Source organism: Artibeus jamaicensis, unplaced genomic scaffold, assembly GCF_021234435.1.
Source record: "Artibeus jamaicensis isolate MK-2021 breed Jamaican fruit bat unplaced genomic scaffold, CSHL_Jam_final contig_233, whole genome shotgun sequence".
Taxonomy (NCBI): Eukaryota; Metazoa; Chordata; class Mammalia; order Chiroptera; family Phyllostomidae; genus Artibeus; species Artibeus jamaicensis.
In genome coordinates, this window is record NW_026521486.1 from 23,082,329 (window position 1) to 23,109,557 (window position 27,229).

General features: G+C 38.8%; 1 protein-coding gene across 5 annotated transcripts in view; it reads left to right on the forward strand.

The window, feature by feature from the left end:
• The first annotated feature begins 283 nt into the window (after positions 1 to 283).
• Positions 284 to 27,229, forward strand: part of LOC119065701 (killer cell lectin-like receptor subfamily F member 1) — a 71,923-nt gene continuing 44,977 nt past the window's right edge. Inside the window, exons 1-4 of one of the 5 annotated variants that reach the window (XM_053661839.1) lie at positions 8,584 to 12,297; positions 12,425 to 12,580; positions 13,311 to 13,502; positions 14,490 to 14,593. In XM_053661839.1, the coding sequence (XP_053517814.1) occupies positions 14,590 to 14,593 (4 nt within the window). In that variant the 5' untranslated portion in view covers positions 8,584 to 12,297; positions 12,425 to 12,580; positions 13,311 to 13,502; positions 14,490 to 14,589. Of the gene's footprint in view, positions 4,790 to 8,583; positions 12,298 to 12,424; positions 12,581 to 13,310; positions 14,594 to 27,229 lie in introns of those variants that run through there. The other 4 variants (XM_053661841.1, XM_053661840.1, XM_053661842.1 and 1 more) reach the window with 4 other exon arrangements.

The window sequence follows — 27,229 nt, forward strand, 5'->3', positions numbered from 1 at the left end:
AAGCAGGGTAGCGAGGCCAGATGCTGGGCAGTGGGGGAAACCAGTGAGCGGGTGGGGAACCTGGTTTGACACAGAGGCTGCACTCCCCTGCAGGGTCAGAACCGCCCAGGCAGCAGATTAAAAGTGCCGGAGGCAGGAGGAGTTGGCCTGAGGCAACTGTAAACAAAACAAGCCAGCCTGCTCCCCAGTGCTGCAGGGACCTATCGGGGGAGGGGCTTTGGGAGAAGGCTGTTGACCAGGGCAGCGGTAAACATCTTGTGTGGCCCCCAGCACCGGCGTAGCTAGTGACTAAGCTAGAGTGAATTTGTACTGAGGCTGCTTGCGCCTGAAAGGGTCAAAATACACGTATATGGTGGAGGTCAGCAGCTGCCTCAGGGGCTGGATGCCCCACCCTGTGGCCAAGACCCTGTGTGCCTGTGCACAGCTGGGAAACATCTGTTCCCTTCTGCAAAATGGTGGCTGGAACAGCGACAAAGACAGTTATGACAAACATGACTGATATTGGCTCACATTGGTTGAGAAGTTGGACACTCCCACAGCAATGGGATTCCGGAAGGGGACTTTAAAGCAGAACACGCACAGAAACCTCTCTGTCTTGCTTGCCTTGTGCGCCCTGTTAGGGTGTGTTTGCGGAGTGCCCACAGGGCTGGCAGATGCTGGGCCCACGTGGAGTTTAGGCCTCGGTCAGTGGGAGGCCTACGCACAGAGGTGGAATCCCATGCTGGGAGGTGTGCCTCGCTGCGCACCAGCTCTTGGGCTACTACAACACTGTGCACTGCACGGGTCACGAACTGCTTCCGTTTCTTGGCCTGAGAGCAGCATGTGGAGGCTGGGAGCAACACAGCAAAGTATGAGCTGGGAATGTTCCTCTGCCCTGGGGGTGCAGGCCGCCTCGGGCGCCAGGGTCCCACGGATGAAGCTTCCGCTGAGTGACTGTCTGGAGTGATCTGGCAGCGCACCCCACCCCAGACCCAGGAGAGAGAGAAAGAGAGAACTGGGTGAGGCCATGGCGACGCTAAAACCTGCAGGTGTGCCCCAGAGAGAGAGCGAGCCTGAGGATGGAGACCGGTTTGTGTAGCCGTCTTGAGCTTCAAAAGGACACAGATAAGCAATAATGGGAAAGTTCGGGCGTGGATTTAGATTTCAGTCTCTCTGGGAACATGGGAATTTCGGTGCTTTGCAGAAGAGGTTGGTTAGGAGTAGGAATGCTCTCAGCTCCTCCAAATTGGGTACCCTGTTAATAAAAACCTCTTTTGTTCCCCCCACATCTTTGCGTTATGCTTGTACATGACAGCAAATGGCTGGACCCCAAGCCGCCCGGTTGCAGTTCCATGGGTTTTTAGCACAAGTGACGCGATTTTGAGCCTGTGGCTGCTTTTTAACAGCTCTTGCACTTACAGACTGATTGATATCGGATATGTTGAAACCTCCTGAAAACTATTTTCTCATCTTCAAAATGAAAAAAAAAACCCAACTCGGCACCAAACTACAGTGTTTTTATGAGGATGAAATGCGTTTTACAAGGATTAAGGATGTTTAGAACAATCCTTGGCACTTAGTGAAAAATAAATGTTAAGACAGATGCGGTGAAATAGACATTGGGAGTAAGCGGAGTAAAATTCTTTGATCTAGCCTCACACTTGCTTTTGTAAAATATGGCCATTGTAAAGTACATAATCTCCGAGATCCTCCCCATGTTTATACAGTTTATCTCGTTGGTTAGATTATATGCCAAGCCACGGAGAGAATCAGTTACTTGGTTCCAAAGCAGTGATTTGCATTGTTCCAGGAAAAAGGATCAGTTGTTTGCTATGTGTTGGAATCTGCCCAATTGGCCTGGAATTGTGCAAAATTAGTACAACAATATTTGATTAATATAGTCCAACACAAGCATGGGGAAATGTCTTCCCGATGAACTCCATCCATCCGGACTAAAAAGAAAATCAAAATATAACTGAGCTCTTAAAAAATTAGGCATTTTCATTTATAAACTTAAGATTGTATAAATAAGAAAGCACTTGTTTGGGATTAGAAAATATTCTAAAGTCAACAAATCACTAAGGTCTTTGTTGAAAGCCTTTAAAGATCTGAATGGTGTATGTTTCCTTTTGTTCATTGACCTGTGATATTTTCAAGGTTTTATAAAAAAGTAAAGAGAGGAACTACTAACCTATTATTTCACATCAAACAATGAGAAATAAATGCAGTATTTTTATTGTATTTTTTTTCAGTTCTAGAAAGCCCTGAACAAAAATAATACGCTTAAAAGAAAGCATGGCCTACTTTTGAAAAAATAGCACAACTATACAAATTAATCCCTTTCAGAGCCAAACTTCTCGTGGCCCAGCTAAGCAAGTCACTCTGCATTATGGAGAACATCACGTGTTATTTCACTGCACATCTGTCACACATTTTAAAATATATTTCAATCCATTTTGCTTCCTTCTTTCTTTTTTATGTAAGGTGGTTGTGTTCCTTCTGCCTTTAAGGACAGTTCTTCCATGACTTGTATTTTAGATCCCATTCTGTCCATGTCTTTGACCTTATTTTTAAACAATTGGTCCATGTCTGAAACAAACTAACATTTTGAATTACCTAATTTTTGCCTCATCATATGTGTAGGAATACCTAGTCTTTTTTAATAATTAATTTTATTTAGTTATTTTTCGGAATACCTAGTCTTGATAATGCCTTCGCAATATGCAACTGAACAAAAAAATTGTCAGTTAAATTTGGTGAAAGTATTTCCTTTTCCAATATTTAAGTCAAATCACGTTTACTCTCTCCTATATTGCAATACCCAAGGCTATTGATTTTAGCCTACTTAATGAATAGTATTAAGATTAAACTAGGGCTGGGGGGACTGAGCATTCAGAGATGACCTTGTATGGAGTCAGTATAACTGATGAAAGTCAAGATTATAAATAAGTAAAGGGTGTCTTTTTGAAGTTGTGGAGAACTGGCACTCTTTGCTTTTACACTTACATAGCTTTAGAATAACACAGAATTTCTAGTTAGAACTTGCTTTCGTTTTTCAAGCCCCACTTTGTATAACCAAGTCTACACTCAACAAAATCCTGTAACAAGAGCGAATGGGTTATAAACAAGTTGGCCTACTTCAGAGCTAGTGGACTACTTTCAGTTTCTCAAGTAGAAAGGTCTTTCTCACAACAAGGCTTTGACCCATGAGTTTTAAAGCATTTTCATAATGTATCTGGATTTAAAATATACATATATTATTGTAGGCCGATATTATCTCTTATTGGGAAAAAAATTCTTTCGACAAGACTGCTAGCACTTAGGAGCACTAATATTTACAAATCTCAGAGGACTAGGTACTTTACTCTACTTTGGCCATAAGAATTGCTTCTCCTATTCTTTTCAGATTACATTAAATTAAAAAAATATTGGAGAGAGTCAGATGTGTTCCAAGGACCCACCAAAATGCTTGAAGCACAAAGATGAATACGAAATGATTCTAGCCTAGATTAGCTTGAAAATATGTGCCATTGTGCTCCTTGTAACTGCAGTTATATAATTTTCTTGTATTGTTCTCGCAATTCCCATTATACAGAATGGGGCAAAAGTAGGTTTATGATTTTGAGTGTGCAAAACACAGAGTATTATTGTATAAAACTCTTGTAGTATTATGTATTAATTATTGTATTATTTTCCATACAAACAACTGTAAACCTACTTTTACCACACCTTGTATAATTGAAGTTCAGATGTCTAAGCACAGTGCTGGCTTAATAGATATTATGTTAATCAAAATGAATTATATATTAAATAAAGTTCTCCAAACTATTTCTTGTACACATGTTCCTCAGTCCAAGTGAACAAATTATAACCCCCCTGAATGAACTACATCTAGAAGTGATCGATCTGCTGCATTGTGGTTCAAGGAAAAGTTCTATAAGATCCTACCACCCCCAATGTGTATTAGTAAATCTATTTTTTTGGAGAGCTTTTATGTGTTACACCAGAGGCATGGACATGTGAATCCCCACATGGCCAGATAACAGCTTCCAATTCAGTGGAATTCTTAATCATATTAATAAAAATACATTTCTTTCCTGGGTTTTAAAACATCTAAATCAGAAAGATCCATTGTTTGAGCAGGGAAAATAAGTCTTTTACAATAGCTGTTGCCAAATCCACACCTTGACTCCCAGAGTCATATATTTCTATCTCTGGAAGAAGGAAGAATAGGCACTTCAATATAACTCATTCTCAAACCTCCTTGCAATAGTCCCTTGTAATGTTTTGTTCTAAATTTATAATAATCTTGCAACAAATTTGTTAAGGCCGATAAAATGGTGTGGTTTTTTTCCTCAGGCCATTTAATGGCCTTTTAAAAAATACTTTGGTAATTACCCAAAATATGGCTTTCATTTCCAAAGAAATAAGTGAGAGAACTCTATTTCTGGATTACCCGAGGGAGCAGATAAGTGATGCAGTTTCAACCAATCCCATGCATTGTTGTGAGACCTGAAATCAGAAGTGAGTGAAATAAGGAGGCAGTGGAGGAAAGTGTGAGTATGAGTAGCAATTTCTAGTTCCTTGAGGATAAGAAGGACACTTTTTTACTTCTAGTTCAGTGTGTTTATTCCATAATTCTAGGAGTCAAAGGTGTGGATTCTGGTCCTCCCTAGTTACACTGATCAAAACCACACAACTGGGAACTGAGTAAACAACCAGGAAATGGATCTGGGCTCCCCGTGGTCTGCTGTGAAGCCAAGTGACATAAAAATTCCAGTTCTCCATCGTCATAATCCTTTCCTCTCAGGTATTATTAGCATGATAGTATATAATATTTTGTAAAATATTTTTATATATTTCTTTCCAAGATCTCATGTGCTTTATAAAGTGTTCAGGGTGTATATCTTTGGAAAAGCTAGGAGGAAGATCATAGGTAAGGATTATCTATACAACTGAGGTAGAAACCAATGAAAATTATGTAAATATTTGTGGATAAAAATTCAGCTATTCATATCATACCTTGGTGGAAAAGATAAATAATCTCTTCACCATTAATGAAGCACCTATTGAGAGCAAGCATTTGGGGACCACATTTCTATTGCTTAATATGGAGTACTGGGCTGAATACTTCTAAAAGTTCTAGGAAAATTAAAAAGAAATGACAAGCCTAGAATGCTAACCCTTCTCATCCAGACTTCTGTAACAGAATTGATTCCTAAATTCTTGATGGATGTAATGAATTATCTTCCCTCCTATGCGTTCAGAAATGTACTGAATGTATATATGCACTGTCCTGGAAAATACTGCGAAAAACAGTCGTGTCAATCATTCTCTGTGGGACTTAATTCTCTCCTATTGTCCAGGTGAGAAAGGTTGCTCGTCTGTTTTGGCTAAAGATATGCATTGAAGACAGATGTCACCAAGATGGCAACATAGGAGGCTCCTAGAATTCCCCCTCCCCATGGATGCAGCAAGAATACAGCTACCCATGGATCAATCCTCTCTGATAGAAATCCAGAAACTACTTGAATAACTTCTACATATAGAAAATTATCAGCATGTGTAAACACAGTGATTAAAGTAAACAATTGAACTTTTTGGGTTCAATGCTTATACAAAACATGAATTAATATACACGGTAATTAATATGATTTGCCTGGTCATTAAGGACATTTTCATATTTTTATGAAGACAGTAAACAGCAAATATAGACATTGTTCTATATTATAACTATACTATTAGTGTATAGTTATACATGTAGACATCCTTCCATTTAGTAAACTCTGTTTCTGTAATTGCTCCTAACCTGTCTCCTTCTGATTTTGTCCTCTGTAGTTGTTTGTCCACACAGAAACCAGACTGATTCCTGAAACTAAAATGAAGCCACATCACATGCTTGCTTTCCTTTAAACCCATCATGACTTCCCATTTCCCAAAGAAGAAAAGCCCAAGTCCTTACAATGGCCTGTAATCTTGTTATCTTGGCTGTGTCTTCATTTACTCAGCTCCAGGCTCTTTCACCTTCTTGCTGTCCCTAGAACATATGGGCCATACTTTGGTTTTTCACAGGCCTTTTCCTTCTCTCTGGGTCTTTCTCTCTTCCACTGTGATAGTCTGTTTTCTAATTTATCTCCTTCATCATCTATTGGCTATTTCTCTCACCCCCTTTAAGCCATTGCTCATTATGTATGTCTGACTTTGGCTATCTTACTTGATAGCCTACACCACAACCACTGCTCACCTTTTTCACACTCTCTGACTGTTTTTCCTTCTTTAGTATTTATTACCCTTTACAGGATTTACTTCCTTTTATTATTTATTGCTGATCTGATCATTAGAAAATGTAAACAAAATTTACATGATAAATGTAAACATTAGAAAATGTAAACATGGGCAGGCATTGTAGGTCAATCAGTATTTCTTGAATGACTAATTAACCCTGAACTTTAATGTACCATAAGTATAGATTAAGAATTATCTAAAGAAATGTTTTAAAATATATGTAAAACATAAAGAAATGAAGCTTTGCCATACAACACTATATTTGCTGGGTTCACTTGACTAAAGATTCAGTAGGCTCTAACAGGCTATTATACAAATAATGGGGCATATTTGTGAGATACATAAAAAATACGTCCTTTATTAAAGAAAAACAATTACAGGGTTAAATGTTTTGTCATTATTTTATAAATTATTAAACATTTTAAACAAAAACTCAATACCTGGAAGAAAGGAAATCACTTTTCTAAACAATTCTTGAATTGAAAAGAATTTCAAATAGTAACTACAGAGTATTTATAATAAATGACATTAACAACATTGCGTATCTAAATGTAAGAGACGTGGCCAAAGTCCTCTTCAGTCGTGCATTCAAGTCCTCACCAGTTCATTCATAACCTGGGCCATGACCATTGCCATATGCCTCTCTCCACAGTCTTCTGCTCTTCAACCATGTTTCGGCTTTCTTAGAAACCACTAGCATGTTTTTTAGTAAGGCTTCCTCTGTGGTGGGCAGAGCTGACTGCTAGAGACATCTGGTGGAAAAATGCAAAGATAGTGAGAAGAGTGTCAGCATGGTGTGCTTTGAGCTAAAATGAGCAGAAGTGGCACACTTTTTGTTGCCCTTCAGTGCTGTTTCTTCAGTGTTCTCCTTTCCTGCTTCTAGTGCCTGCTTTGGAACTCTGATGCTCCTGTCCTGCCTCTGTGCTCCTCTACATGGCCCACCCTTTTCAGCAATATCACATGTATCGAGATTTTCTCCATCACTAGTCCACCCAAACTCACTTATAATTTCATGAACGAAATAAACAAAGAGCCCTGGCTGGTGTAGCTCACTGGATTGAGCGCGGGCCTGCGAACCACAACCGAGGTTGGATTCCCAGTCAGGGCACGTGCCTGGGTTGCAGGCCAGTTCCCAGTGAAGGACACACTGGAGGCAACTATACATTGATATTTCTCTCCCTTTCTCCTTCCCTTCCCCTCTAAAGATAAATAAAATCTTAAAAAGATAAAGAAACAGACTCATAGATACATAGAACAGACTGACATCTGTCAGAGGGGAGAGGGTTTGTGGGGGGCTGGGTGAAACAGGTGAAGGGATTAAGCAAAAAACAACAACAAAAACCCGACCCTCCTAAACACAGACAACACTACGGTGATTACCAGAGGGAAAAGAGGGTGGTGAAGACAGGCAGCAAATGACAGACTTGGGGGTAAATGGTGATAGCAAAAGATTTCAATTTGGATGAAGAACACAGAATATACAGATGATGTAGAATTGCACACTTGAAACCTATATCATTTTATTAACCAATGTCACAACCAATAAGTTCACTAAAATTAAAACGAAAGACTCACTTGTCTTGTGCTCTTTTCCCTAAGAGCATACCTCTCTGTAAAGAGTAAACCAATCAATAGTTTAAAACCAACTGATTTAACTTCTACAGTTGACCTAACGCACAGTCTAGAAAAGGAATCCCTTTGGGTTAAAGAGAAACAGCTTTCATCAGGGTTGCACTGCCATGACTACAATTATCAGCCATTTTTCTGCCCCTTTTACAGCACATCCTCTTTAACAAAGGTGTTTATAATATTCCTCCTCGCTTTCTTGCTGTTCTCTCTTGAAGTCATTTATAAGTCTTTTTTTTCCCCACCACTTCATCAAAACTGCTTCTGTCAGAGTCTACAATGACCTGCGTTTCGTCCAAATCCAACGCCAGTGTCTCTGCCTCCCTTGCCCAGCGGCAGGCAGCCTGACCCCCCACTTCTGGGTGGTGATGTGGAGGATGTGGGACCAGGCCCTGAGCTCCAGGCTGGAAAATGGTTCGGGGAGGGTGGTGGGTAAAGCCTCGCAGCTGCGGGTGAGCTCCTGGGAAACTCCGTCCCCTCTCAGCAGAAGCTGGGGAGCTCGTACTGAAACTGTCAGTGCCTCCCCTCTCCCAGTCTCAGTTTGAGACACCGAAAGGGGCCAGTGGCAGGAGAAGCCACAGGAGAGCGCGGCCCTGCACTGTAAGAAGATGGAATGCTAATTCCTGGAAGGACAGAATGTCCCCGCCTTCACTTCCCCGCCTCACCGCCCCTTCCCACCCCATCCCCCTGCATGTCTGCTGCCTGCGCCTCTGCTGAGAGAATAAAACCTGTACTCTGTGCACCACTTCCTCCCGCTGAGACCAAACACGAGGGTGGACAAAAAGTATGTTTACAGTTGTTTGTTGCCAGCCTTCATTATTTACACTTTCTTGTAGTTTGCTTGCAATCCTCAAGCACACTTTGGCACGGAGTGTAAAGTTACTTTTGCGTAATTACTCCCTTTAAGTTGTTTTTTTCCCTTGACTGTTCTGTAGAGTCCTCCACTTTCATCACGGAACGGAAAGAACACATGACAAAGACATTAATTCTACGGGGGTACTAACAAATCTACTGTTCTGCAGGCGGTGTATCTGTAGGGTACACTGGACTTGTTGATATTCCTGTTTGTTCGCTGTTATTAAATGCTTCCAGCTACACAGTGGATCTGTAGCTAGTTGTCAAGAATCTCATCATCTCTAAGCCAAATAATCCAATTGGGATGTTGGAAGTGCAAGAAGGTACTTTAAAATCATATTTTGGATTAAAAGAGCCTTACACCTATAATAGAGAAAACTGAAAGGAGTAATCAGTTTAAGAAAACTCAAAAGCCCTGCATTTGGGTGGGTCGTGGTAGCACTGGCTCAGCCGGGAAGGGGCAGCTTTGTAATTCTTCTATTCAGATGAACTACCGTTATATAAAAACAACCCCCTCTTCTGCAACCCTCCCCAGGGCTGCTTTTTCTCACGTGCACACAGAGTATGACATGGTTAGCAGTGGTCTTGTCTCAGCCTTTCAGAGTTCACAGGGGTGGGTGGAATTAAATTCCCTCCAGTCATAACTGGCAAGACAACTTCAAACCATGAGTTCCCCTGGGGCTTACTTGAGGTAAGTGCGTCAAAAAGCCACACCTCAAAATTCTAGAGGGAGAGGATTGACTGTCACATTTCTGCCTCTTAGGGCTGGGAGGAGCCCTCTGACTTTGCTCACCAGGTAAGTGGTTTTGCTAAGAGCACCAGCAGACAGGCCCCCACCTGAGTGCTTCCACGGTTTAAGAACCAGGCCCCTTGGTGGAAACCCTTGACTCATTTCATTTGTGACCCTGGGCAAGCTAGTCCGCTTCTTTGCACTTCAATTTTAAAATGGGGGGTGGGGGAAGGAGGGTGTATAGTTGTTATCTAAAGTCAGTTTTCTTTTACTCTGAAGCTTGTCTGAAGCATTGAAGCATCTATAACTAAAGGTCAGAGTTTGTGCTTCATTGAAGAGAGACCACCTCAGAACCTTCATAGAAGAAGGACAACATCAGGCACCTCAAACTTCCTAGCTCCAAAGAATAGACTCCTGGGCACAGACTTCAGTGGCTTTGCTTGGGCAGGGCTCCAGGGTGCTGCTCAGGATTTCCGGAACTCTGTTTATTTCAGAAATGGACAATTTCATGAGACCACTAACCTGAGACCTAGTGGAATAAGAATTGCTAACATAAATGAAGTAACTGATACACTGCACTGTGTTTACTGTGGATGTTGTTTTAATGTTTGATTTTTTTTGAGATATAAGGAAGCCCTTTGTAAGCTGTCTATAACTGTTAACTAATACATTCTTTAGTAAATTGAAATGAATCATTTAAAAATGATATCTGACTTTTACTGTCTGCCTTCTCCCCAAATTCAGAGCATATTCTTATTTTTCATGGGGATATAGCTATTGCAACTGTTAAAAAAAAGAGAGAGAAAGAAAAGAAAGCTCATACTAATAGTGGTAGTTCACATGTTCCTGCTACATGCAGTGAATGTGAGTTTGGTTAACACACCCTGTAGTTGAGGAATCAACCTCAGGAACCTCTCAATTCAACAGAACCTCCTTATAATCTGGGACCAAAATAATAGCATGTAATAGACATTAGCAAGGAGTCTTGCCAGATATTACAGAACCTATGTATTATAAAGGAGAAAGAAAATAAAGGTGATTTTGTTTTTTTCCCCAGAAAAGTCAAGAAAACAGCAGGAACTGTCTGCAAGTGCCCCTTTAATAGTTCTAATAGGTAAAGTCATGAACCACATGACTTTCATGTGGTTCAATGTACTTTCCAACTGCCATCAGATCCACACCCAAGAAGCCTAAGAAGATGTAATTTTCATCACCTCCAATTCTAGAGTCTCAGAGTACCCACAAGAAACTGGCTACACCCAAAGGAGACCAGGTTTTATTATTAATTGAGGTGGCACTGGTTAATAAAATTACATAGGTTTCATGTGTACAATTGTATGCTACGTCATTTGTATATTGCATTGTGTGGTTACCACACAAAGTCACATCTCCTGTCAACATATATTTGACCACCTTTACCCTTTACTAACCCCTTACTCCCTTTTCCCCTGGGTAACCACCATATTGTTGTCTGGGTCTATGAGTTTTTATTTGTTTGTCTTGTTTTCAGTTTTATATCCCACATATGAGTGAAGTTATATTGTTCTTGACTTTTTCTATGACTCACTTCACTTAGCGTGACGTTCTATGGAATATGTATAGTGAGAAGAGATTGTGAATTTATAGAGCTCCTCCACAGCCTCAGAGAATTAATCTTTGAGAAAGCCAGAGCAAAAAGCACCATCTCCACCTTCTAAAAAACTTCCCACATCAAAGTGATGAGTATAGTCACGCAAATGCTCTGCAGTCAGTAGGAGCTGTTGATGCAAATAGCACTCAGAAGCAAACTGCTGCAAAGCTACCCAACCCAGATGCCTCTCTTTGCTCTGGGGTCCACAGTCAAGAACAGTGTATTCTGCCCCCACACTGATAGGTGCGACTTCAGTCTCTCATGGCCCAGAAATTACTGGTGTGGCCATTGTTGACTTCCCTGCTGATTGCTTTGAATGTCTTGCATATTGCATATTCTACCTTGGTTACCTTGACAAAAGGATAAATTAGCTAATATTTGTATGGTACATTAACTAGGTGAACATAAATCTGATACACTGATGCTACTTAATAATCAGAAATATTTATGTTATGTTAAATATTAATGAGTTATGTTATCCTAAAAGCAGAATCTAGAAAACTAGTGATATCAAAATGTGTTTAGTTTAACCCTGATTTTTAATCTTTTGTATGTAAGACAGCTTGTATTTTTAATCTAGTTATGAAATTAATGTCAAATTAGTGGAAAGTTAATATTATTTTAATATTTTGTAAACGTGGTTTTTTACATCTTCAGAACTTAAATTGCATGAGGAGAATTTCAAATACATATTTTATGTATACATAAGTTTCCTGTGAAAATGTTGCTGAATTGTGACAATTATTTCACAGTTGACATATAGAGAGGAGTAAGTGTATGTCCATTTGATAAAACTGAAGACTATTGGGAGTTCCAGATGTTTGGTCTTAATTATAGTAAAATTATAAAGTAAAATCATTATATAAATTTACAGCTGAGTTCAAGCACATATCACAAATCCAGGCATTATGAAGGATAAAGAGAATAAAGAGTTTTATACAAAATTTATTAGCATCTCAATCTACATAATTTAATTTTATCATTTACTAGAATTAAAGCCACAATTTCTGGAACATATAGATACATTAACCCAGAACTATTAGGAGAAACAAAACCTAATTTGTTAGCTTATAATTTTAGTGTCTTTGATTATTAGTCTATTAGGTTGAATAAAGTCTTACATATTGAATTATTATTTATATTTCCTGTTTTACAGTAATTTCCTGATGTTCTTTCCCATAAATCTGTTGAGGTATTGATGTTTTTTCCTATTCAATTTGTGAGTGTTATTTAGAAATCTTGTTTTGTTGTGTAGAAGGATAATGCTAATGTGGAAGAACACAACAGTGAGATTAAAGAAAAATCCTTTTGTAACTAAGAAAAAGTTCCTTTCAACCGAGCATAAACCTCTGCAAGGACTATCATGGAGCAGCGATAAACAAAAGCACTATTGCTTGGGCATTCGGATTGGCTGAAAGGAGTTTTAGCAAATGATAGGTAGCTGCTACCACAGCCAGAGTCTCTTCGTAGCCCGTGTAAGTTCTTTATATGATGGGTGTATTAATTATTTGCAATAGTCACTGAAAATATTTCAATATTTATTATTTTATTTTAAAGTTTAGTTATTTTTATCTATAGAGTTAAATATATTGAGGTTAAATAAGCCATTTCCCCATTATACAATTTTCAATATTTTTTTTGCTTATAAGGACACAGTATTGGTATTCTTAGAAAGTTCCCTGTAGAGTTATGAACACATATGTATTGCCTTCATTGAGACTTTATTTTGGTGTGTAGTATAAAATGCAATATATTTTTTAGAAAATTGTCACCATTTGGCTCGACATGTTTATTGAATAATGTGTTTATTTCCCATTGATTTGTTTTGCCATCTTTAAAACAGATTTAATACTTTTGCATAAAATATATATTTAGAGATTACTTATTTTGTTTCATTTATTTGTCTCTTATGTCAGATTCACACTGAAAAAAATGTTTAAGTTTTAGAACATTTAATATGCGAAAGAATACTCAATCCACTATGAATTATCATTAAATTTTTTGCTGTTCTCTTTATCTTATCTGAACACTTTGTGTTTAATATATTTTCAAGTTTAGAGAGTTAACTGAAGTAAACATTTTCTGACATATATATATATATATGTTTTTTTCTTTGTCTTTCTTCATGAAACATTATTTTTCTTCTACCCAAAGGAATGTGTTCAACAAATGCATGTCTTTCTCTTTCTTCATTCTTAAATGAAGGTACCTCCTGCTATGAAACAAGATACCATTAAATCTGGAAGGATACCCCTCAGTTTTCTGGACATCTTCATTAAAGAGTCTGCAACTTTTAGAATACCTGTGTCTCATATAAAGCTGGAGAGCAGTTCGGTCATACAGTGATATTACAACTTCTAGGACTTGGCAAGTGGACAAATGCTGCTACTCTTCTCCGTGAGTAAATCTAAGAGGCTTCCTGAGGCCATTAGAAGACCATGAAGTGTGTTTTCGCTCCAGAGAAGGAGACAGGCAGGGTAGATGGGCCCAAACCTGTGTCACCACTGTTGGCAGGACTCTAAGAATGGCGTTTTTTGGGACCAAATCAATAGTGATGCAAAGGGGCCTTTTGCTGAACTCTGCTTTCTGGCTCTCTAGATGAAGGGGCTATCTCCCACCTTCAGCTGGGAGCATTCAAGGACAATTTATTCTCTCTCTAGAGTCGCGGTGCAGCCAGTGTGCAAAAGTTGATGGAATCCTCATGTCAAGTAGGGGCTCTCACTGGCCTCATGCACCGTTTTTGAAATCATTTTCTAAATTAGGGTGACGTTTTTCACCTGTGCAGTTTAACCTTCAGTTCTCTATGTTCATTTTAAGGGTTGGCTGTTACTAGAAGTGTTCAAAAGCTACATTTTAGTCCCATCTCAGCTCTCTACTGTCATGGCTCAGCTGAGAAAACTCCTATTGGTTGTTAGGGAATTTGTCTAATTCTGTTCCTTCAGTTGCTATAGTTGTAGAAATGTCTTTTATATTCTGACACATTTATTTTAAAATTTAATTTGTGCTACCATTCTGGTCTTTCCATTGGTCATATCTATTGCAGTGCATTTTAACAAGAGGCTAGAAAAAATTACTTTTCACTGGAATTTTCTGTTATTTTTAGACATATGCTGTTATTTGCTTTAAAGGTACCTATATAATCTCAGCAAAAGACTAAAAAATGAAGATACTTCCACCATTGCTCCTCTGCATTCAGGTTCTCTTTAATCCAGTATTGCTTCACTTGGATTACAACCTGTACGCAGCTTGCAAACACACACACCGAAGACAGCTATTGTTCATAACTGCCTAAAAATGTTTTGAGTTGTATATGGTTCATTGTTTGAAAAAAAAAAGAATTCCTTTTGTTCAACATCTAGAAGACAACTGTTATCTTTATTCTAGGCTAGCACTGTTGGATCAATTTAAGAAATGATGAAATTATTCTATGTCGGCAGACCGGAAATTATAGCCATTAGCCATGTGTGGCTGTTGAGCACCTGGAATGTGCTTAGTTCTTTTTTTTTTTTAAATTTTTTATTGATTATGCCATTACATTTGCTCTATTCCCCCCTCCCTTCCCCTCCACCCTGCATACCCCTCCCCCACCATTTCCCCCTTTAGTTCATGAACATGTGTCTCAAATTCTTTAGATTCTGTATTTCCCCTACTATTCTTACCCTCCCCCCTATCTATTTTCTATCTACTGTCTATACTACTTATTTTCTGTACCTTCTCCCCCCTTCCCCTCCTCCCACTCCCCTGTTGCTAACCCTCCCTGTGATCTTCATTTCTATGGTTCTGCTCCTGATCTAGCTATCCTCTTAGTTTGCTTTTGTTTTAGGTGTGGTTCTTAATAACTGTGAGTTTGCTGTCCTTTCACTGTTCATCTTTTTTATCTTCTTTTTCTTAGGTAAGTCCCTTTAACATTTCATATAGTAAGGGCTTGGTGATGATGAACTCCTTGAATTTGACCTTATCTGAGAAGCACTTTATCTGTCCTTCCATTCTAAATGAAAGTTTTGCTGGGTAGAGCAATCTTGGTTGTAGATCTTTGGTTTTCATGACTTGGAATACCTCTGTCCAGCCCCTTCTTGCCTGTAAGGTCTCTTTTGAGAAATCAGCTGACAGTCTGATGGGAACTCCTTTGTAGGTGACTGTCCCCTTAGCTCTTGCTGCTTCTAGGATTCTCTCCTTCATTTTAATCTTGGCTAATGTAATTATGATGTGCCTTGGTGTGTTCCTTCCCGGGTCCAACTTCCTCGGGACTCTCCGAGCTTCCTGGATCTCTCGGAAGTCTATTTCCTTTGCCATCTTGGGGAAATTCTCCTTTATTATTTGTTCAAATAATTTTTCAACTGGTGGTTGTGCCTTTCCCCCTTCTGGTACCCCTATAATTCGGATGTTGGAACGTTTAAAGATGTCCTGGAGTTTCCCAAGCCTCTCCTCATTTTTCTGAATTCTTATTTCTTCATTCCTTTCTGCTTGATCATCTTTTTCTTCTGTCTGGTGTTCTCCCTTGATTTGAGTCCCAATTTTCTTTCCATCACTATTGGTATCTTTTGTATCAGCATTCATTCCAATTAATTTAGCTTCCATATGTTTCTCTAATTTGTGACTAAAATCCACCAGTTCTGTAAGGATCTTTATAACCAGTGTTTTGAACTGTGCATCTGAAAGACTGGCTATTTCTTCATCACTTAGGTCTATCGGTTCTGGGGCTCTGAGTTGTTCTAGAGCCATTTTTGGTTTATTCGTGCTGTTTAGTGATCGGAGCGAAGCCTTAGTTGTTTACCAGGACGGGGCGACCCAGGTCGCTGGTTTGTGACGCTGTGTGTGGGGGCGGGGTCAGAGAGGGAGCGATGGCGTTCCTCTCCGCTAGCCCAGCGCATCCATACACTCAAACGCCTCAGGCTTGCTTATCCCATCCTAATTTTGCGAGCCTGCTGCACCTCGTGGGTTTCCCTTCTCACTGGTTTCTCCGCACGTAAATGCCCGCGACTGAGTGACCCACCGCGCCTATTCCGTGTGCGCTCCAGCAGCCAGCTCGCTGGCGATCAGCCCTCGGTTGCCTGCGCGCCCCGTGCACTGCCCCGGGAATTTTTTCTTGCTAACCTGCTCCGCTGCTGGCCTCGCTCCTCGTACCGGTCCAGCCGAGTATCTAGTTGTCCTTTGGACTCCGTATTGTCGATTTTCCGTGTGGCTTGGTTGTGACTGCTGTTAAAAATAGTTGTTCTTAGATTTGGTTGTGCACAGAGGCAAGGTGGACCCTCCACCTACTTCTCCATCTTGGCGAAGTCTCAGTTCTTTTAACTTATTATAATCAATTAAAATTTAAGTCATGTGTGATTGATGGTTAGCATATTGGGTAGCAGCTCTAGGTGTGGTTGGGATTTGGGCAATGAAGCATTTAGAGAATTTTTCACCATCGTGACAATCTCTTTGTCAGGAGTAGAGTGACAAAATCAATAAATATTTCTGAAGAGGCTCTTCGGTTACCTTTTGTGAAAAAATGGTACATTTACTGATCATGGTGTGCTTATTTGTTGTGCTTACGCAAATTAGCACCTGAACAAGAACTGATGTCCAAGGTCTGTGCTTGTGCTCAGTCAGAAGATATTACATTAGAGAAGTAGTAGACAGACGGAAAGAATAGAGCCTCAACAAAAATTTTAATTAGGAAAAAACTATAATAGGAAATGTAACTGATTACAAGATGGGTTTTAGAGACTAACAGGAAAACATGAGCCTTGGCTTGGCCGTTATCAGCTGTGTAACATTGGCAAGTTACACAGAATCTCTGAGATCCATGTATTTTACCACTGAAGTGGGGATAGTAATAATACTTCCATAACTTTTTAGGATATGTAGCAAAATGCCTGGGATAAACTAAACACTTTGTAAGTGTTAACTTTTCATATAATTAACTCCTCCCTACATGTCCAAAGCATAAAATTATACAAATTTAGAAATATGTGAGTATTGTAAAAGAGCATGTCTGATATACAGAAAAAATTACTTTAATGATGGATAGGTAAATAGATTTTCATCTCCCAAATCCACAAGAAAGAAAAACAATGCATGTTCATGTACAGATGCTTGCGGATATAAGTTGGTACCACTAGGAGGCAGCATAATACATCAAACAGGACTTTGGCACAGAAACACTGGGGAAAGTCTTGGTTGTATTATTCAACAATTCTGTGACTTAGAACAAACCCTGGAGTGATTTCAAGTTCCATATGAAGTGGAAATAATGACGTGTGTCTTGCCTACATAACATTAGAACTGTGTGAGCACAAGAACTGTGTTAAAGCATCTTTAATATATTACACAGAAGGTCCTCATTCTCCAATCTTTTATTCACAAAACCACGGCAGATAGGAGGTTGTATGAGAGAACAATAAATGTTAAAAGCAAGAAAGCAAAGTTATTCACTGATGAACTGACACTAATAAAATTGGCTTACAGGCATCTTCCCTTCCCACCTGGGGAGGGATTAGCTTCTATCTGTGCCGTGATATCAAGGACTCAGTACGCTGCTTTTTTACCAGCTGTTAGATGGTAAAAGTTGATAATATAGTGTAAAGATAATGTACTGTGCAAATTAAAATTGCTTTAAAAACATTTAGGATTTTGTGAGGGCCATGAAAGTAATAGAGATTGTTTAAATCACAAGCAAAGTGCCTAACAAATAAAAGAACATCAAAGCTGCACAAGTTAATGACTTATATGGGGAAGTTCCCTGGGACACTAAGGAGATTGACAGCTGAAGCAAAGGAGAATGAATTAAAGGATGGGGTATTAAGAAAGACTCTTGGCAGAACTAAAATCTGTATCCTCTTTTAAATGATGTTAGATGACAATGTTACAAAACTCAACAGGAGGTACAGTTGTGCTTTTGTGCTATTACAAAATTTTGTTGAAAAATAATGGCTCCCCCCAAATCACAATACTTGATTCTTTTCCCAATCCGTGAATTATGGCACACACACAATTACCCTTTAAATTTTAATTATATGATACATCTATTTTTCAAAATATTTTTCTTTATTTTTCATGATAAAGCCTACGTAGCTTCCCCCCTCACTATTTTCTATGAAATGTTGGTTCTTCTCTCAGATTAATTTATATAAGTGGCCTTTTTCTGGTACCAATTATACTTGTACATTGAGGACCTCCAGTATATATTAAGGTGACTTATTTAGTAAATAATAAATTCAAATTTGGAAATTGCTAAAATAATTTCACATGATTAGGTACATGCCTTATTTTTTCCACCTTGTGTCTTTGTATCAGCTGTGCTTCCTCCCATGTTTACCACTATTCTGAATATATAGTCAACAGCAAAAATATTAATAATAAAGTTAAAAATAAAACTTTAAAAATATGTGTTCCAAATATAAAAGTGTTCAATGATAACAAAAGTCAGGAAAATTATAATTAAATTTAGAATATGTGTGTACGTATTCTGGATTTAATTATAATTACATAAAAGACTTTCTTCTTTTACACAACATTATGTTTGGGAGATTTAATTTGTTGTCACATGTACTTACGTAGACCATTCATTTTAATTATGACGATAACGATCCATTTTCTACTGGATGAATATTTGATGCATTTCTTGTTGTTTGGGGCTTTAATGAAAACAGCTACAATGAACATTCTTTTCATGTACCCTGGTGAATATAATCACACGCCCTTCACTAATTTCTATAGCATAGAGACCTAAGAATAGATTTTCTTATTCCTAGGGGATGCTTATCTTCTATTTTATTACATAATGCTAAACTGTTTCTCAAAATAGTTGTCCACTTTCACCCACGATGGCTCATTGCTGCTGTTGCTTCACAGTCTTTTTGATATTTGGTGATGTGAGAATATGCTAAATTTTGCCAATCTAAAGGCTTATATCTCTTGGTGGTTAAAATTCACATTTCTTTTTCTAATTATATATGAGAATGACCACTTTTACACATATGCACTAGTTACTTGAATATCCTGTTGTTATGAAAATCTTTTCAAGTTTTTTTGCCCATTTTTGCTTGTGGGTGATCTATGCCCTGTGTTTTATTGGTGTTTTTTAAAGAATAATGGAAGTGAGTCCATAATTCTCTGTAAGTGTTGCAAATATTTTTTCTCATCTTGCACCTATGTTCAGCAGGGATACTGGCTTGTAGTTTTCTCTTCTTATAATGTTCTTATATGGTTTGGATACCAGGGTAATGCCGACCTTATAAAACAAGTTTGGGCGTATTTCTCCCTCTTCAATTTTTTTTGAATAGTTTGAGAAGAAATGATTCTTTTTTAAATGTTTGGTAGAACACCCCGGGTGCACAGCATCTACTGCATAGTCCTTGGTGAGTGCTGTGGGCATCCACTGAGCCTGCAAGACCTGTTGGGGTCCTCAGGGGCATCTCCAGGTCCAATAACTAGGAACCAGGGCAAGCAGTAGTTGTGGCTGTAGCCAATGCAGTGCACACATTTGGTTTCAGGGAACATCCACAGGTCCCTGTGCAATGGCAGGAGTCAGCTGGAGACACATATGTGGTGGTGGGGGCCAGGGCCAGTAGCAAGAGCTGGAACAAGCTGTAGGTGCACCGGCAGTTATGGAAGGCCTGGCTGTTGGCATGCATTACTGAATTTTAACATGGGTGCACAGCAGTGGAAGCCAGTGTTGAAATTCAGGCTGGGGGTGTCCCAATACTCAGCTGAAGAAGTTAGGGGCAGTTGATTCCTGGGGTTCAGGTCAGAGACAGTAGCCAGAGTTAGATCCAGGCCCACGGGCAGCTGTGAGGCCTTGGGAGTCAGGGCAGTGGTGTTCAGGCGCACAGCTGGAGGAGTTGGCCCCAAGTGTGCATACATTGGTGGGAGGCAGCTGTGGGGCTCTAGGCTGGTGTTGGCTGCCTGTTGGTCCTGATCTTTGGCAGGGTCAGAGATGGGTTGAGGGAGCTGGGATGGACTCAGGAGGCAAGAGTCTGTGAACGTGAACACCTGTGGGATGAAAACCAGTGAAATCTGTAGTGGGTCTGTGGAGGCTGAGCTGGCCCTTGTTTTGTCTTCAGTGGTGAAAGCCACTGAAAGGGGTTCTCTGCATGTCCCGCTCTGCCGCTGGGAAGCATAGTTACTTCTGCTGTGTGCCCGATACTAGTAGCCCCCGCATGTCTTCCTTGTTCCTAGTCCTTTCAATAATTTGCAGCTTAGCTGGTGAAACCAACTTTGGGTGAAACCAAAGGAGGCGGCTCACTCCACACTTTGTTTGCCAGAGAGGGGAACTCTTTCTGGCTGGGGAGTTCCCTCTTCATGCTGTTTAATGCCGGCCTGGAGGATGGGATGATGCAACCAAAGGAAGCTGTTCTTCCCTTTTTAAGTAGTCATTCTAAAATTTTCCCCCAGTGTTGTACTGAAGTTTCTTAGGTGGACTCCAGATCTCCCCCAGTGCTGTTTTTGTTAATAGATAGCTGTCTAATTGCTGATCATGGTAGACGATCTGAGGTTGGATCTCTTTTCCCACCATTTTGGTGACCAGGTCTCAAATTCCTTCCCATCTATGAGTTTAGAGTCATTTCCAGCTTTTAGAAGATACTGCATTCCTTGGCTTTGGTTCCCTCTATCTATCTTCAATGCCAGAAAATGTTGGGTTGGATCCTTTGAATCCTTTTCACATTCCATCTGTTCTGACATCCTCTTTCACTTCCAAGAACTCAAGTGATTAGATTAGGCCCACCCAGATGATTTATGGTAATCTCTATGTCCAGGCCCTTAACTTAATCATATCTGGAAGGTCCTTTTTACAACAGAAAATAACATATCTACGGGTTCTAAGAACCTAGGAATGATGCTCACATCATTCGAGGTCCATTATTTGGACTATCACGACAGGCGTTTTTAATGCCTCTCATTCAACTTTTAGTATTTTCCCTCTTTAGTTTTTGCACATGTGTTTTTATTTTCATATTTATTCTTATAAACTTTATATATTTAACATTGTATATGTTGAAAATGATTTACCCACATTGTAAAAATTGGTAAATTCTTTACACTATTTGTTTCTACCACAGTGCCCCCCCTGCAGTCCCTCCCTGATGCCCTGCAGCAGATTTAGGCACACTTTCTCACGTTTCAATCACGTTTAGTTCATGCCACCACGACAGTACTCCCATTTCTGAAAGTGTGTATTTTTAGCCTCTCTGGCTCTATTACTTCTTGCATATGTCTTGATTTTTGACAAAATGTTAACAGTTTTTTGCTCTGGAGTATTAACTATATATTTTTTAAACTTAAAAGATTTTATTTATTTATTTTTAGAAAGGGAGAAGGGAGGGAGAAAGAGAGAGAGAAACATCAGTGTGTGGTTGCCTCTCATGTGGCCCCCGCGGGGGACCTGGCCTGCAACTCAGGCATGTGCCCTGATTGGGAATCGAACTGGCAAACCTTTGGTTCACAGCCTGTGCTCAATGCACTGAGCTATACCACCCAGGGCTGGAGTATTAACTATATTTAATGAGTGGCCTAAATTAGTCTGTGAAAACAAAGTCTCATTTGTAGATAAGTAAGTTATATAGGAAGCTTAATAAACTATAACGGTCGTACTTAGGATATGTGGTCATGTAGTAAGCAGTTAGACAGGCATGAGCAGAGTAGGAACATAGGCCAGGTGCAGTGGGTCACCACGGCGGAGAGCCTTGGGTGCCTGGCAAGGAGCAAGACTACAAACTCTTGCAGGACCACTCCATTAAGTATTAACCCCTGAAGAAGACATCTAGTCCTCAGCTGTGTTTCTGCTCCAGGCCAAGAAAAGCAGCAAAACCAGACCAAGTCAGGCCATGGCTGACTTTAGGACCAGCCCCTCCCTGCATTAACTGGTGACCCCCTCCCCTAGTGCCAACCAATCACTGGTGGCCACCACCCTGAGGGGATACACCTGGAAAACTGATGAATATTCTATTGGGATCCTCCCCTGAGACTTCAGATAAAAACCATAAGAACAGAGGACTTAGTGTGGCTCTTTCTCTGGAGCATGCTGGCGCCTTTTTCTGTCCCTTTTTCTCCATCAAGGTATAACTCTCTCTTTCTGGAAAATGCCCGTAACTTTCCCCCTTCTCCTTCTCCAGTTTTTTCTGCATTTCTCTTTACCTGTCTTAGTCCTAAGCTCCAAGGGTCCTTCTTCTTTCTCTGTAACCAATTTCCTGAGCCCACATAGCCTAGCTGGATCACCTTTCCAACATCTGTGACTTTCTAAGTAAACTTTCTGTTATAATTTGAGTCTTGGCTCTGACTTCTTTCTTAGCCAGAACTCAAGTAGAAAGAAGGTTGCTGAACCAACCTTCTTACTCTGCTGGTTAAATTTGGTACCATTTTGCTGTTAACTATAGCATAATTTTACTAAGTAAGAATTGGGAATTTTAGTAAATAATTTTAAGACTTGGCAATTCGTATCAGTGTATCAAAGGAGTACTGAAATATATTTAAGTGATTTATTGTAGTTCAGTTCTTGACTTATGCTATTATTTAAGTTTATTAGAATGTGATGGCATTTATTAGAATAAACAAGTCCTTAGTATAAAATATTTAAGAGGTTCAGGCAACATATACTTGTTTTTTAAGAGTACAGGAAATAATGGCAACAGAATTTGGCTGAACTTACTCTTACCAACATTTTTTTAGCACCAGGTATAATTATAAATGTTCTTACTGAAAGGAAGAACCACTGCAGAGAATATGAAGTTAAGGACAATTCAAAAAAATAATTTGCACACTCTAGTCTTGCTGTTTTATACCTTGATTTGGTAACAAGTAGGATTCTATTAGGTTCCATTCAAATTTTAAAACTTTGTCACACATACTGCTTTTCCTTTTCCAAAAACAGGAAAATGAACAACTTAACAGTGAAGTCTTGGTAGGGTGTTAGGTAGTTTTACCCACAGGGAAGCCAACTTGGGGATTTTTTGTTGTTGTTTGTGGCTTGGAAATTTGATTTGAAAAAATTTGAAAAACACTTTAAAGCAAGAACTATTTTTTTTATAGCCTCTGTGGCTGAAATAATACCTGGCACATAATAGATACTGATTAACTATGATAAGTATTTTTGGAATGAATGAAAAACTATATTTTCCTATGTGAAAATCCTAAAGTTTTATTATTATCTCTCTTGAGTTCTTACACATATGATTATGAGACACAATCCTAAAAATATTTTAATTTTGTTAGCTTATGGTTTATTCTCAATTGTGTTAACTTTTCATCAGCACAAAAAAAGAGAAAATTTTTACAGCATATGATGAGTTGCAGTGACTGAATCCTGTATGAGCTTATGGCTAACCCCTGATTTTCTCTGATAATGAAGTTAAAATACAATTGGGTTACAGTAGATGTTATCTTGCTTTTCATTGAAATTGTACTTGACCTATGACTAGTTTTTCTTTCCTATAACACTCTGGAATTTGATTTTTTAACTCAGAACTAGTATTGTTTCAAAAATGTAAATATCTTTCATAAGATCAAAGAAATTGTGTACTAATAACCAAAAAAAACACAACTAGTATTATTTGTACTTTCTCAGAAAAGTATAAATTAATACTTCAATTGTTCATTTCTGACCTGTCTTAGAGACCCATAGTTTGTTTTCTTAAAACATTTCTTAAGACATTGCTGAAATATGTATTGAAATATATCGAGAATTTAAATGAGCATTTTTAGTAAAGAAAAAAGTGCATATACTTCTGTCTCATCCTATATATTTCCTCACTGTAGATCAATAACTAAAAATACATTATTTTTATCTCTGTGATGTAAATTTGTATTCATCAAAGAAAAATAGGTAGCAGATATTTTTAATAAGCTTATGAGAGAAAAGGCATTTCATTATTTCAATGGACTTCAAAGGAATTAAAACAATTTTAATATATAAACAGTTAACTACAGGGGAATTTCCATAAGACTGTCAGCTGATTTCTGAAAACAAACTTTGCAGGCTAGAAGGGATTGGCAAGAAGTATTCAAAGTCATGAAAAGCAGGGACCTACGGCCAAGATTGCTCTACCCAGCAAAGATATTTAGAATTGAAGGGCAAATAAAGAGCTTTCTAGATAAGAAAAAAATAAGGGAGTTCATCATCACCAAACCATTATTATATGAAATGTTAAAGAGACTTATTTAAGCAAAAGATCAAACTTGTCAACAAACTTAGCAACAAACACATATCTATCAACAATTGAATCTAAAAAACAAATTAAGCAAACAAGAAGAACAGAGAGAGAATCATGGATACTGAGAGCATTTTGATGGTTGCCAGGAGGGAGGGATTCTGGAGGAATGGGTGAAGTGGTGAGAGCATTTAGAAGTACAAATATGTAGTCACAGAGTATCAATGCGGATGTAAAATACAGTATAGGAGATGGAGTAGCCAAAGAACCTACACACAACCCATGAACATGAGTGATCTTGGGGGATCACCTGAGGGAGTTGGGGATGCGGGGGGAAGAGGGAAAAGGGGGAAAATTGGGACAACTGTAATAGCGTAATCAATAAAATAGAATTAAAAATGGTTATCAAACTTTCCCATAATCTGATTAAATTGAAAGAAAATGAAATACCATGAATAAATGAGTGGAACATAATAATCTCAGTGTTGAAACAGTAGCATGATGAATTTTTCATGTCTCAGATCACAGACAAACTACCACAGGGAGTTACCACTGGAGCTTTCCCTTTCTGGACATTCTGGTGTCTAATACAAGTTTAGTGAGTCTCTTGATGAAGTGACATTGGTTCATCTCATCTTTAATCGATCTGGGTTCCCATTCTATTACTTCTACATAAACCACTGATAACAAATTTTGATTTATTCTTCAGAGCTAAAAAGTTTCTTTAAACATTTGGGTTATATATATACTTGTACTCTATAGGTCTTATTTTTTAGTCTCAAGAGCAGCAGGTTGATCTCTTCTATATTTGTTTTTCCTCTTCTATGCAGTTGGTTTTCCTCATCACAAATGGAGACATATCTCTCCCACACTGCTATGACCTCAAAAAGCATATGTTAATAGTTTTGTCTGGATAGTAATAATTTATTTTATAATCCTTTAAATTTTTCAGAGCGATGGTGCTTTATGATTTTTATTTTTTTTATTTTTTATTATTTTTTTAAATATCTTATTTATTTATTTTTCGAGAGAGGGGAAGGGAAGGAGAAAGATTGGGAGAGAAATATCAATGTATGGTTGCCTCTTATGAGTCCCCTGCTGGGAACTGGCTCACAACCCAGACATGTGCCCTGACTGGGAATCGAACCGCGATACTCTGGTTCACAGGCCCGTGCTCAATCCACTGAGCTACGCCAGCCAGGGCCTGATTTTTAAATATAAATCAAATTTCACTTTCTTTCAGCTAGGATGGAACAAGAGGAAGTAGATTTGCCCACCTATCAAAAATATACATAATTGCATTTTTGATAGCAAACATGGTTGACTAAAATTTATTTTGCATTATTAGCACTTTTGAAGTGTTTTCTTGAATGCCACACTTATTAATGGTAATGCTATGTTGATGAAGTTATTTCCTACAATAACTATAAGGTTGGGGGATCATTAAAAGTGTTTTTGTTTAGAGATGAATCTTAAACACTCGTTGACTTGATGGCTGATTTTCCAGCATGTGTTCGATGAGATGACCTCATTGTGGTGGTATAAAATGTTTTATATTATCTGACAGAAATGGAATTCTATTTTGTCTAACATGATTGAGACTCATTCCTCCACTTACAACTTATTTGTCAAATTCTTAGAAGAATTTTCCACAGACTAGGTTTTATGGCTCTCTACATTTCAAATCTTTTTTTCTCTTCCAGTTTTCACTTGCTTCCAGTTCTGGGTTCTATAGCATTCAATCATATCACTGCATAACATCTGGTCTTGTACCTTACTGTGCCTTACGGTGCCACAGTAAGTCAATAGTGTGTAGGTTAAGAGTATTTCTAGAAGCCGTACCTTCACCAAGAAGGCTTACAAGAACTTAAATATATTTAGAAATAATAGCAAATTACTTACATTTGTGGTATTTCAATAACTTGAAAATTCATGCCACCTCAACTTCCCCTTCAGAACAGCAACAACAACAACAAAAAAGCTCTCCACTCTTTCAACACTAATGGAAGGAAATGTGGTATGATGGAAAGGTAGTCAGAGCAGAAAGAGAGAGCATTCTTAATTCTGTACAATTATATTAGGTTTACAAAATTTGCAAAAACACACAACTATGTAGACACATTTTGAAGGTTCATCTAGTACCTTACAAGGGAGCCAGGTAAGAGAGAAGCTTGAAGATTCAACTTCAACAGTTTCCAAGTAGATCCACCACTAGACACATTCCCATGTTTTTCAGAGAATGAGTGGTGAATGAATGAATGGTTTTTTTCCCTGTAAATGTGGAAGCCCAGGCTGTCAGCTGAGATTACAGAACTCACCAAAGAAGTGAGAGGGACCTGTAGGAGCTCTCTCCTTCACTTGTGTTCTAGGTTATCAGGTCGGTCTTAGAGCCCTGTGCAGAACTGAGTGCAACTTCAAGTATGATCTGACTTTTGCTGTGCAGGCAAAGTAGAAATGTCACCTTGCTCATTCCAGAACATTCACCACTATTAATCTAAACTCAAGTGGTTTTGTCGTGTGTGTGTGTGTGTTTCTTCTTAATTACTATAAATTCTATTGCAATAGGTTGTTATCATATCGTTTAAGCCATTATCTTTTTTTCTTCACTGATTTGCTATACTCTGCCCTCTATTTCCCCTGACTCCCCTCCAGTCCCTAGGAGAGTAATCTCTTCAAGTAAACATACTGTTAAAAAATCTTTAATTCCAAGCCCTGGCTGGTGTAGCTCAGTGGATTGAGCACGGGCCGTGAATCAAAGGATCACGGTTCGATTCCCAGTCAGGGCGCATGCCTGGGTTGCAGACCAGTTCCCGTCAGGGGATGCATGAGAGACAATCATACATTAATATTTTTCTCCCTCTCTCCTTCCCTTCCCCTCTAAAGATAAATAAATAAAATCTTTAAAAAAAAGATCTTTAATTCCAAGCTTTCTCTTTTTCATGTGACTTCTTGGGATAATATACCTGTCTCCCAACCAGTCGGTTTGCTACTTCATAT